The sequence below is a fragment of the Papio anubis genome, chromosome 14 (assembly GCF_008728515.1).
Source record: "Papio anubis isolate 15944 chromosome 14, Panubis1.0, whole genome shotgun sequence".
NCBI classification, from domain to species: Eukaryota; Metazoa; Chordata; class Mammalia; order Primates; family Cercopithecidae; genus Papio; species Papio anubis.
Window position 1 is genome coordinate 8,650,375 of NC_044989.1, and position 13,187 is coordinate 8,663,561.

General features: G+C 40.1%; 1 protein-coding gene across 25 annotated transcripts in view; it reads right to left on the reverse strand.

Moving 5' to 3' along the window:
* The window catches only part of KIDINS220 (kinase D interacting substrate 220), a 113,537-nt gene that overhangs the window by 72,409 nt on the left and 27,941 nt on the right, over positions 1 to 13,187 (reverse strand). For all 25 annotated transcript variants that reach the window (XR_002516503.2, XR_002516504.2, XM_021924538.2 and 22 more), the window contains 5 exons: positions 9,672 to 9,770; positions 6,343 to 6,540; positions 3,817 to 3,915; positions 1,654 to 1,752; positions 208 to 306 (listed from right to left, as the gene is read on the reverse strand). Coding sequence is in view for 23 of the 25 variants with exons in the window: in XM_021924538.2 (XP_021780230.1) it covers positions 208 to 306; positions 1,654 to 1,752; positions 3,817 to 3,915; positions 6,343 to 6,540; positions 9,672 to 9,770 (594 nt within the window). In the remaining 2 variants the exon portion in view is untranslated. The remainder of the gene's footprint in view (positions 1 to 207; positions 307 to 1,653; positions 1,753 to 3,816; positions 3,916 to 6,342; positions 6,541 to 9,671; positions 9,771 to 13,187) is intronic.

Consider the following 13,187-nt stretch of genomic DNA (forward strand, 5'->3'; position numbering starts at 1 on the left):
AAGCAGCTGCATTAAGCCTGCATTCAGCGCACTGAGCCTGCCCACTCCTCAGCGTGCTACTGTGTGGGATCCAAATCCCACACAGACATCCCCAGCAAGTCATCTCTCCCCACACAATCTAAAATCAGATCCCCATTAAATCCCCTCCATACAGAGGTCAGTCTACCAACAGCTGTCCACACAGTGTTCCCTCCGCACATGTTTCACCTTATCTACAGCAGACACTTTCGCGCCTTTATCTAGTAGCAGCTCCACCACTTCAATATTTCTCATCTTGGTAGCCTTTATAAGTGGCGTCTCACCATCCTGTGGGCACAAATAAGAACATTTGCCAGATTAATAGTTTGACTCCTGTGTTTATGTCATACAAATGCACATGTCAAGAAATATCTGACTCTGGTAACAGTCTATATTTAAAACCCCCTCAAGAAAACATAAAAGCAAACAACAAAAAAATATTTTTCCTTTACAACCACTCATTTGTATCAAAGAGACTTTAAATCACGTAGCCAGGTGTGGGACCTGCCCCACCTGCTCGTAAGCTACAGCCAGCAGCAGTGGCTGCTTCTGCCCTTCCCCAGGTTCTACCACTGACCTGGGGCAGCTCCCCTCCAGAGGCTACTTCCCGTTCTCCCCACCAGCCAACCCACAGCCCAGCCTGTCAACATCCAGGTAAGCCAGTGTCCAGAGTTTTTCAGAAATGTATACCAATATCACTTCAGTTCTCAGTGAAACCTTTGAAACAAGCAGTATGCCTTCAGAAAACCTCAAAAAAGTTCATGATTGCTTTCAAAACCAAAGGAAGGGAAGCAAGAAGAGACCACAATTCAGCACTTAGTTAGACAAAAATCTCATCAGAAGCCACAGGTAGTCACCCTGGCTGACACCAAGGTCCAAAAGAAAAAGAAAAAAGAGGATTAAGGAGCCACCTGCAAACCAGAAGGTATCTCAGAAATTTTCTACCCTGGGGTACTAGAAGTACCATCATTGAGTTAGAAATTGGCTGGTCCTGATCTACAGCAGATGACATGGGATTGTCTTATGGGTGACTCTATAATTTTGCTTTATTCATTAAGAATTCCTGTCATATCAACCCAGAATTCCAAATATATTTTCCCCATAGAAAACTATTACACATAGGCTAAATAGGAGACCACAGTATTAGATAATTTTGTATTTTTTACATGATTTGAGTAAAATAGTTGAAAGTGGCTAGTGTAGGGAACCAACCACCAGTCACAATGGTTGTTTACATATTCATTTAAAGAGACAGGGTCTCACTCTATTGCCCAGGCTGGCCTGGAACTCCTGAGCACATGCAATCTCCCCACAAAGGAATGTGTTCTGCCTCTCAGGTAACAGCAGCATAAATGAATTTGGGGGAAATGATCTGTCCAAATAATAACAACTTATGAATAGCTGATATTGCACTTTCTGAAAAGTATTTAATTGAAATAACAAATATCACACTATATTTTGCTATGAATACACAAATCCTGCAAGGATACAAAGTTACTCCTCAATTTGACAGGGAATATTACCAGTAAAATCAGTGTAACTCTAACATCAAACAAAGACGACTGAAATAAAATGAGCAGTACTAACATTCAGCATGAGGTGCTGCTAGTAACAGAATAGAAATGCCACTTATACCTTGGTGCATATTTCAGTGTCAGGATTGCACTGTAAGATATCTCTCACCATTGTTGCATTTCCTTTCTCAACAGCCCAATACAAAGCAGTTTTATTGTCCTAGATAATGAAAAAAACACAATCACTTCATGTAAGATACAATATTTAAAGCTGCCACTTGTAAATACAAAATATCATTTCTGTCAGAAAGCATTCCAACAGGCAGCATGGTAGGAAGTGCTATTAATCCTTATGCTATCTTGAAGTTACTTTTGAGAAATTCTTTGTGAAAGAAGTCTAGGAAAACTTCGTATTACTTAATCTAAAAAGTAGTAATCCCACATAGTTAATAAAGTAAACTATACTTTTGTAATGTTAACAGATTTCAGGAACACACACTGGGTTAGGAGTCATCAATACCTGCACTCCGTAAACTTGGACAAGTCTTGGACCCTTAGATTTTCATCTGTAACATGCTGTAGGTATTGCCCAATTTTTCAAAAGATAATGCACGAAAATGTACTTCACAAATATAAGGCATTATCATTTTTAGCTTTCTTAATTTCTGTCCATCCCATACCCCTATATTGCCTTGATGAGATCTTTAAAATCTTATCTAGCTCAAAACCCAAAAATCAATCCATATAGACCTTGAAAGTAGAACTAGAGAACAACAAAAACCGAATTCAAACACAGAAGAGGATTCACAGACGAAAGGTAGTTAGGTAAAAGTCCAAATAGGTGACCTAGAATCCAACTTTTAGCGGCAATGCTATTTTAACCCAGGAGATAATGAATGACTTTTTGCAGCAGCCAATTAAGTTCCTAATACCAAAATTTCCCCAACAGAGTTTCTCTTCTAAAAAATGCACACTAGCTGCCCAACTCAAACTTGTCAGGCCCTACCTCCCTTCCCATTTCATTTCTCCACCTTTCCCCACCATGCCTACCTCCCCACTGCCCAATGCCAAATGATTCATTCGCCAGCTATGAAATGCAGTCTTTCACTTTCTAATTTTCTCATCCTATTACCACTCCCCTTGCCTGAAACACCTGGCTTTCCTTTTCTTTTTTCTTTTTTTTTTAAGAGAAAAGGTCTTACTCTGTCACCCAGACTGGAGTGCAGTGGCATGGTCACAGCTCACTATAACCTCAAACTCCTGGGCTCAAGAGATCTTCCCACCTCAGCCTGGGATTACAGGCATCAGCCACCCGGCCAGGCTCTTCACCTATCTAAATCCAACTCATCTTCAAACTTAGTTCGAGTTCTACCTTCTTCCAAAAGCCCCTGACCTTAAGGCCTTCTTTCCCCACCTCAAGACTCATACTTGAACCTTTTGCTAGGCAATCAATCGTATATCATCTTGTGGCTTCACTTTTTATGTTAAATAAAAGCATAAAAATAAACTAAAATCTTTCAAATTAAAATATATGTGTCTTAAAGACAAGGGGCCCTTGTTAATTCCCCCATAACATTTGGCATAATGGTTATAGTTTGATCCAAAAATGGATTTGGATACAAGAGATTTTTGGCCAAATACAAGAAAAAAATGAGCAGAAATGTATACTGTCCAACAACAAAATGAGACACCAAGAACTTTTTCTAAAGTCTAAAGCTCGTGAAGTATTTGATAAATTCACAACTGTGGGCAAGGCTTTTATCTAAAATTAATAACCTTTGTGGTTCTATGAACTATGATTGCCTTAAGCAATGTCCATAGGACTACCAAGTGGTCCTAGGAAAGGCAGGCACAGTGGAGAAAAAGGAGAAGAAAATAAAACAACAACAATAGAAGAACAGCAGATGGAGGAAGAAGACAAAACAGGGAGAAAACATTAAAGAAAATAAGTAAGTACCAGATATTCAAAAGGCCACTGACTCTCTCAGTATCACTAACTACTCATTATAGTTTTGAGGACTGAATCTATATATACACATTAGTAAGGACAGTATATTCTAAAAACATGAGCTTTTTTGGTTTACCTCTATCTACATTTAACTCGACATTAATACAGAAATTTTACAATAATGGCAGTGAAATTTAGTAATAATATACGCCTGTTAAACGTACTAGGGTTTACAAGTTTATCTCCATAGGAAAGTGGGAAGAATAACATTATGATCAGTCAACATTTACATCCAATTATACTCTAAGATAGCAACTGCACTGTAATCACACATACCTGTCCTCTAATGTCTATATCAGCGTATTTTTGGAGAAGTGCTCGAACAATTTCAACATGACCACCTCTGACAGCGCCAATCAATACAGTATCCCCACTCTAAGAAGACAGAAAAAAAAAAAAAGTGAATTGACAACAAATAAGCACTCTTCTGATGTTCAAATTAATCATGTTTTCATATTTTTTTCTAAAAATTTCTTGGAAAAAGTCTATCTCTAAATAAGAGAAAAATATTACTTAACTAATATGAATACCTGATATTAACAGACATCAGAGTAAGGGACAGAGGACTTTATGCCCCAAAATGAGGACTGAAATTCCTAAACAAAGTTTAGAAAGACCTGTTACCCAGAACAATAACCTATTCTCTTTGAAGGTAACTGCCTGTTACACATGTAAATGAACTACAATAACACTGTGGCTGTCAGTGAACCAGATGAACATTTTAAAATCACATAGTAAAAATCTCTTGGAATAATGCTATACGACGAAAGCCATGAACTCTAAAAAACGAAGCTATAAAGCTAAAACTATCAATGAATCCACAGCCACATTTAATTAAAGGAGACAGTTCCCCGAGCAGCATCTATGAAAACCTAGTGGATTTGGCAGTTACAGGCCAGTAGTGCATTAGGACTGACTCATTCCCCAGCATAAGACTAAGTTCACGACCTCATGAGGACATCGCTCTCCCCAGGAACTATATTCACCAAGCAACAATCATTTTTAGTTATACCTTCCTATACTTAAAATACTGGAAACAGCTATTTTGGAAATGGGCATAAATATTTTATTATTTACTGCTAACTTAAAAATCAGTTGTAGTCTTTTGAGTTGAATGAGCCCACGAGTTGCAGCTCAATTCAATCCTGAGTGGACCTCAAAAGTACTATGATATAAATCAGGATGCAGGTCCTTAAGGGTTATTAAGCTCAGCACCATGATGTAGTGTCTTAACTACCACATTTATAGCAGAAATAAACCCAAGGCAGACAAATTTTAGTTGGAAACATTAGCATTAACATGGGTGCAGACTAGTAAACCTCTAAATGTGCCATCCGCCATTCTAGGTACTAGGAAACAAGACAGACAGGGTCCTACCTCTGGAAGAATTTATAGCCTGGCAGAGAAGACAACATACAATAAACAAAAAAATCACACAAACACTATGCAAATAAAATAAGGTAATGTTCTAGAAAGTGACTACCAGGTAGGCTGGGCATGATGGCTTATGCCTGTAATCTTACCTCTTTGAGAGGCCAAGGCAGGAGAATCACTAGAGGCCAGGAGTTCGAGACCAGCCTGGTCAACATAGTGAGACCCTGTCTCTCAAAACAAACAAGAATTAGCCAGGCGTGGTGGCATGCACCTATAGTCCCAGCTACTTGGGAGGCTGAGGCAAGGAGGATCGCTTGAGTCTAGGAAGTTGAGGCCACAGTGAGCTGTGATCACACCATTGCACTCCAGCCTGCGTAAAAGAACAAGATCCTGTCTCAAAAAAAGTGATGAGGTAGCTACTTTGGATTGAGTAGTTGAAGACCCTTCCAAGGAGGTAACATTGAAGCCCAGGTGGGAAGGACAAGAAGGAGCCAACCACAAGATCAGCGTTCCAGACTAAGAGCATAGGTGTGGCAAAGGCCCCACAACAGGAACAAGCTCAGGGCATTCAAGAAAGGGAAAGAAGCAAACACAGCTGCAGGCTATGAAAACTGGCAGAAGAGGGGTACAAAGTTGGGAGACAGGTTAGGCAAAAACAATGTCATGTCATGTCTATAAACTAAAAAGATAACATTCATCCTCAGTGCAACAGGAAGTCTTGGATGGCTTTAAACAAAGAAGTACACACGAGATTTATTGTTTTAAAGATCACTCCAAGATTAGAGTGGAGAACCCAGTTGCAAAGCTGCTGCTTTAACAGTAGCACCACCAGAGACAGTGGCTTCAGCTGGGAGGTGATAGTGGAATGAAGACAGGTGGACAGATAAAGGATTTGTTTTGGAGTAAAGTCAACAAGAGCCTGCTGGAGAGCAGATGAGGAAAAGAGAGAAATCAAGGCTAAGGCACAGGATTTGGGGCTTCAACAAGAGGGGAATGGTGGTACCACTTGCTGAGACAGAGAATGAGGGAAAAGCAGGTTTGGGGTGAAAAAAACAAGGCATCTGTTTTGCTGTAAGTTTAAGAGGCCAATTAGACATTCAAGTGGAGAGTTCAGGTAGAGGTGGATCAGTAAATGTGAGCGCAGAGAAGTTAGGGCACAAGAAAGCACATCTACAGTGACACATCAAGGTCAGTTACAGACTAATAGTACATGTGACATTTTCGATAACAACATTATTTGACAAAAATTAAAAAGCATATTTTTCAGAACGATCGAACAGTTTTTAACTTACTAGTTTCAAAGGCAGAAATAAACTTGTCTTAAAACAAGTTTATGTGATGCATGAGAATTTTGAAAGGTAGTAAGACACTAGGGTCATCTTTCATCCACTTCGCCACTAGGAGACAAATATGAAACAGGTGACCTACCCTGTCAGGTATGTTCACGTATGTTCCAGCATCTAGCAGATCCTGCACAATCTCCGTATGTCCCTCCTTTGATGCAATCATCAAAGCTGTATTTCCGTCTTTATCTGTTAAGTTTACATTTGGATTCCTCTTCAAAATTTCTTTTACTGACTGTGTGTAGCCTCCTTTCACTGCCACAATCAGTGCGGTCATTGAATTCTAAAAACAACAACAACAAAAACAAAACAAAATACAAGCCCAAGAAATTAAGTGTATTCTAGAAAATATATGATTTATGCCATAATCACAAAACTAATGTTTTCAAATAGGTGGCCTATTATTGTCATCTCCAATAATAAAATGCCAAAATAAATAGCAAGAAACATACCAAAAATGGCTAGGAGGTATCTTTTGTTTTTGAAAATACATTAATGATCTTCAGTCATTAGTGCTATTATGAAGTTCAGTTATTTAAATGATAATCTGAAATTGGATTCATTTACAATCAACAAACTAACTCACTAATGTAATGACGGATAAAATAGTGACAGGGTGACTAAACACATTCTAAATTAAATAATCCAAAGTCAGGTGAATCAGACTTCAAGAATTCTTTGTAATAAAACCCATAAAAAACACTAAAGTCAACAATGAATTAATAGCCATAAGCTATTTCAAGAAAAGTGTAATATACTCTTTGACTTTCATAGTGATCTAGAAACTACATTTTCAAAACCTCTTAAGTAATTATTGTAAAAACTGTACATCTATTTTATAACAATAAATCAGGCCAGGTATGATGGCCCACACCTATAATCTCAAAGCTTTAGGAGGCCAAGGCAGGAGAATCATTTGAGGCCAGGAGTTCAAGACCAGCCTAGGCAACATATGAGACTCTGTCTCTAAATAAACAAACAATAAATCAACTAAGAGAAGAATGTGACTCACTACCAGAAGTAGTATTAAAATTGCTTCTCGAGATGTTCATCTACTTCAAGCTTTCATACAATTTCCTTATAGAAATATTTTAGGTCAGCCCCCAAAATTAAGCTGTCATTTTCCCACATATTAAAATAACACAGCCTTTCAAATTCTTGAGCCATCAATCATCATAGAAACAAGCCAGTTGCTCACTTGACCAACTGTCCAGAGGAGGCAGATGGAAGGTACAGCATCTGCAGCTGCCTACGGACCATGCTGCCTCCACCAGCACAAAAACAGGGTCTACACCTTGAAGACTGGCAATGAGTCAGCTCCTACCAGTATGCAAACAGGAGGAACGGGTTGACAGTGTGCCACAAAGTATGACAGAAGAGTTTACTCTTGTTTCACTACGACCCAAGATCCGGTACTATCTCCTCTCAGAATCCTTTACGATCCACTCACGTAATATACTAATTCTATAAATAGCTGTCGGCATTATTTTAACTGTTCTTATGCATAAATATTGCTTCCTTTAACCATATTCTTATAGGCTCAAGGGAAAAGCGATATTAGGCTTCTTCATCTCTCCAACACAACTGGCACAGGCTGGGGAACGAGGAATTAAAAACCGCTAATCGGTAAGATGTATCTAACCAGTTTTTAAGCTTTCTGGGTTCTATCAGCTGATTTCTGATTTTTTAAAATCTGTTCATTGAAGAGGGAAAATAAGGCACAGCTAAAAATATCCCCAAAATTACAATATTATTTTAAATTTTTTAAGAAAAAATATTTTAATGCAGCACAATGTTTTTCCACAATATTAAAAACCATTTGATTTGAACCGTTTATTAAACATTTTGTACTACGTACAGGAAAAAACAAACTCCATTTTACATAAATTCTTACAACACTAAATACTTCTATGACCAGATGTGTGGGGTTTTTCCCCACCCATCAAGCAAGCAATCAGTTCTGCAGCGGACATCAGCTGGGTATTCTCCAACTCAATTCTGACACTACCTACCTGGAGATAGCATCAGACCCCACAGGCAAGTGCTCGGTGCCCAAGACTGCCCCCGCTTCCCATGCCAATGAAAGCTCAGGTTGTTTGACTGACTGGCTATAAATCAGAACTCCCATAATCCCCTCCTTGGGTTTGATTAATTTGCTAGAGCAGTTCACACAGTTCAGGGAAGCAATATTTACCAGTTTCCAAAAGGGATATTTTAAAGGATAGAAATGAGCAGGCAGATGAAGACATACATAGGATGAGGTCTGAAAGGGTCCTGAGTACAAGAGCTTCTGTCCCCATGGAGTTGCGGTATGCCACCCTCCCAGTACAGGGATGTGCTCTTGGTCATCTTCCTGGAAGCCCCCTGAACTCAGTCCTTTTGGGTTTTTATGTAGGCTTCATTATGAAGGCATGATTTATTAAATCATTGGTCAATGATGATCAATGCAATCTTCAGCTCCTCTCCCCTCCCCAGAGGTGTTGGGTTAGGGCTGTGAGTTCCAACCCTCTAAGCACATGGTTAGTGCACCTGGCAACCAGCACCTCAACCAGTGGGGTCATCTAGAAACTTTCCAAAAACAATCTCATTAACACAAGTTCGAGTGTGGTTAAAAGGGGCTTGTGATAAGTAACAAAAGACTGTATTTCATCTTTATCACTCTAGAACTGAACCAGAGCTGTTTCAAGAACCAAGGACAAAAGGCCAAATATAACCAAAGACACTCTTACTGCTGTAGTGACTTATGATATTACACAGGTAATAGGAGCAGTCAGCCAGGAACCATGGACAAACATCAAAATAGTCATGCACAGCACATTTTGATCAATGACAGACGGCATATATGACAGAAGTTCCATAAGATTATGATACTGGACTTTCATTGTACTTTTTCTGTGTTTAGGTATGTTTAGATAAAGAAATAACCATTGTCTCACAACTGCCTACAGTACTCAGTACAGTAACACACTGCACAGGCTGCAGCCTAGAAGCAACAGGCCATACCACAGAGCCTAGGTATGGAGTAGGCTACACCAGCCAGATGTGTGTAAGTGCACTCTGTGATGCTCCCACAGTGGCGGAAACACCGAAGGACACATTTCTCAGAATGTACCCCTGTCATTAAGCGACACATAACTCTATATATATCACACTAGGATTACTGAAAGCTGTTCTTTATACTTTTAGCCTCCCCAATTGTGTGTGCATTAGCAACAGATCCTTAAAAGCATCTATTTATAGCATATATGTTTATAATATAACATACTTAGGGTAACAGAAAATGCTTGTTTTCCTGTTACTATCATTTTAGAACTAGAGGGAAATTTCTCTAGGCATATACTAAAGACATAAATTCTCTCTCTTAAAATAAAAAACATGTTTCTATTGCCAAGCATTAAAATATAAGATACTTACAGCTCCTTCTTGATCCACATCAGCTCCCATGGCCAGTAAATGTTTCACACATTCCAAATGACCCTTTCGTGCAGCCCAAACTAAAGGGGTGGTTCCATACTATTAAAACAAACAATAAATTTAAAATTATTATAAAAAGTATACTCAAGAAACTAGCTCTTAACATGAATTTTAATAAAAATCTTACTTTTTATGATTCTTAGAAAACTGTATACATTTATCGTAATTTTAATATTAGATAAATCCTATTTTTCCCATTTTATTTCTCCTGAGTAGATGATTAACCAGTCCATGAAATGTCTTTTAACCAATCTTATTCAACCTTTTCTTGAGACAGAGTCTCACTCTATCGCCCAGGCTGGAATGCAGTAGTGCAATCTCGGTTCACTGCAATCTCTGCCTCCCGGCTCAAGCAAATTCTCATGCCTCAGCCTCCTGAGTAGCTGGAATTACAGGTATGCACTACCACAACTGGCTCATTTTTTTGTATTTTCAGTAGAGACCGGTTTTGCCATGTTGGTCAGGCTGGTCTTGAACTCCTGACCTCAACTGATCTCCCTGCCTCTGCCTCCCCAAGTGCTGGGATTATAAACATGAGCCATTGAGCCAGGCTTTTATTTAACTTTTATAATGAGTGACAATGTTTCCATCACAAGGTAACACAGCCCCAAATTTTCAACAAGATTTCATTGCTTCCCATATCTTGTGAAACAGAATTTAAAGTCCAGCAGTCTGACTGTGAGCGGGAATAGTAACCAAGTGCCAAACAAACTAAAGCAGCCTAACCACTTTACATGGGTCTGTGTGTGTGATCCTTATCATAAGAACAATTCACAGTATCACATTTTCACAGATGATGACACTGAGGCCCTAAGAGCTTAATTCATAGGCTAAAGTCACAAAGTTATCACGAGATGGGACAAGACCCATGAGCCTTTGAAACTGCACTCAAAAGCACCTTTCCCTGAAACATGATTCAAAAGGCATCCAGGAATATAAATCATGCATTAAGGCATTGCCTGCCTTTGGGGAGGCTAGCGATCGGCAGACACATGAATGCCCACAGTGACCTTTCAGTACATGCAGCCCACAAGTGGAAATTAACATTTAATTTAATTTAATTTAATCTACTCTCTGCGACAGCCCTGTCCAGTAGAACTTTCTGTGTTGATGGAAATACTCTATAATTCTGTGCTGTGAGATACAGTAGTCACTCGTCAAATAATGACTATGAAGCACTTGAATGCTATGTGGCTACTGTGACTGTGAACTGAGTTTTTTTTGTTTTGTTTTGTTTTTTCATTCCATTTTAATTAATGTAAGTCTAAGTAGTCCTGTGCTAGTGGCTACTGTACGGAGCAGAGTTGCTCTATAAATCATGTCGGACACCACAGCAACCACACTGTTGAGGGCTGGAGCCCTGGACGGGCTTCCCAGATGGATGAAAACTCCATGACAGCCGGAATCAAAAGGCTGCCAATACAGCACATGAGAGCCAGAGCCTCACAAAACGAGGAAGAGAATGGAGGGGAAGCAGCTGCCACAGTCACTGCCTCAAAGCAGGCTTAGGGAGAACGAATAAGAAATACAGGCCGGGTGCGGTGGCTCAAGCCTGTAATCCCAGCACTTTGGGAGGCCGAGATGGGCGGATCACAAGGTCAGGAGATCGAGACCATCCTGGCTAACACGGTGAAACCCCGTCTCTACTAAAAAAAATACAAAAAACTAGCCGGGCGAGGTGGCGGGCGCCTGTAGTCCGAGCTACTCAGGAGGCTGAGGCAGGAGAATGTCCTAAACCCGGGAGGCGGAGCTTGCAGTGAGCTGAGATCCGGCCACTGCACTCCAGCCTGGGCGACAGAGCGAGACTCTGTCTCAAAAAAAAAAAAAAAAAAAAGAAATACAGGAGGAGCAGGCACTATGACTCACGCCTGTAATCCCAGCACTTTGGGAGGCTAAGCCAGGTGGGTTACCTGAGGTCAGGAGTTCAAGAGCAGCGTGGCCAACATGGAGAAATCCCATCTAGACTAAAAATACAAAAAAATTAGTCAGGCATGGTGGTATACGCCTGTAGTCCCAGCTACTGGGGAGGCTGATGCAGGAGGATCACTTAAACCTGAGAGGTGGAGGTTGCAATGAGTCGTGATCACGCCACCGCACTCCAGCCTGGGCGACAGAGCGAGACTCTGTCTCAAAAAGAAAAAAAAAAAAAGAAAAGAAATCCAGGAGGAGATTCCCAACTTCACTCCTGCATCTGTGGTTTTCTCCACTAAAAAGAACTAAATTCTCTTTTCTAGCCTCCTTCTTTGTGGATAATACTTACTCTGGGTAAAATGCCTTTCCCAACTTTACAATATCAGTATCTTAGACATCTTCAAACATAATACACATAGAAAATCACCCTTCATAAAGCCTTTTAAAAATATACTAATTGTAACTGAGCTCTCATGATTTCCGCCCTTCTTATGGAACTGAACGATTATATGCTATGATTTCTGCTCCTTTCCCTGCGTCATCACACGAGCCAGCTAGTCCTCACCCACTCCCATTCGGGAGACAGTCTCACTCAACATTACAAAGAACTCCTAACATCCAGCAAGACCTTCCCTCACCTTGTATCCTGTCCGCTTCAAAACAGCTCTGCAGCCACACTCTGAACTATCTCAATAAGTCTCTCATCTCTTTCTCAAATTCTGCTCTCTACCCCTTCTCAATCTAATCCCTTTATGTATATTCTTGATCCTATGGTCCTCTTTCACCCAGGCCCTTACTCAATAATCTCCTGCCACATCATCAGTCTTTTCTTCTTATTCCCTCTTCCTATTGGTCTCTGATTGAGGTCCTTCCAATGTGGGTCTCTCCTATCCTAACAGATTTTTCCAACAGGCTACCCTCTGAAGATAATCACTGTCCTTTCTTTTAAGGTTTCAAGATAATTTATAACCCCTTACCAAACCCCCCTAAAAAACTAGTTTCTGCTACAAACATTACAAAACACCATTGCAGAGGTCACCCAAATAGTCACCTAAACTCCAGATCTATGTATCTTTTTTTGGTTTGTTTTTTTGTTTGTTTTTTCTTTGAGAGGGAATCTCACTCTGCTGCCCAGATTGGAGTGCAGTGGCACGATCTCAGCTCACTGCAATCTCCACACCTCCTGGGCTCAAGTGATTCACCTGCTTTAGCCTTCCAAGTAGCTGGGATTACAGGCATCCACCATCATGCCCAGCTAATTTTTGTATTTTTAGTAGAGATAGGGTTTTACCATGTTGGCCAGGGTGGTTTTGAACTCTTGACCTCAGGTGATCCACTTGCCCCGGCCTCTCAAAGTGCTGGGATTACAAACATGAGCCACCACACTCAGCCACCTACGTATCTTTTACTAAGTTCTTTCTTTTCTTCCTGAAAGCGCTGCAGTATTTTGAACTATACTGTCCCTTCCAACTTGAATTTTTGATTCATTCACCACGTTTGACTCTATACCAGCCAAGTTCTCCTAGCTCTGGAGATTAATAATAA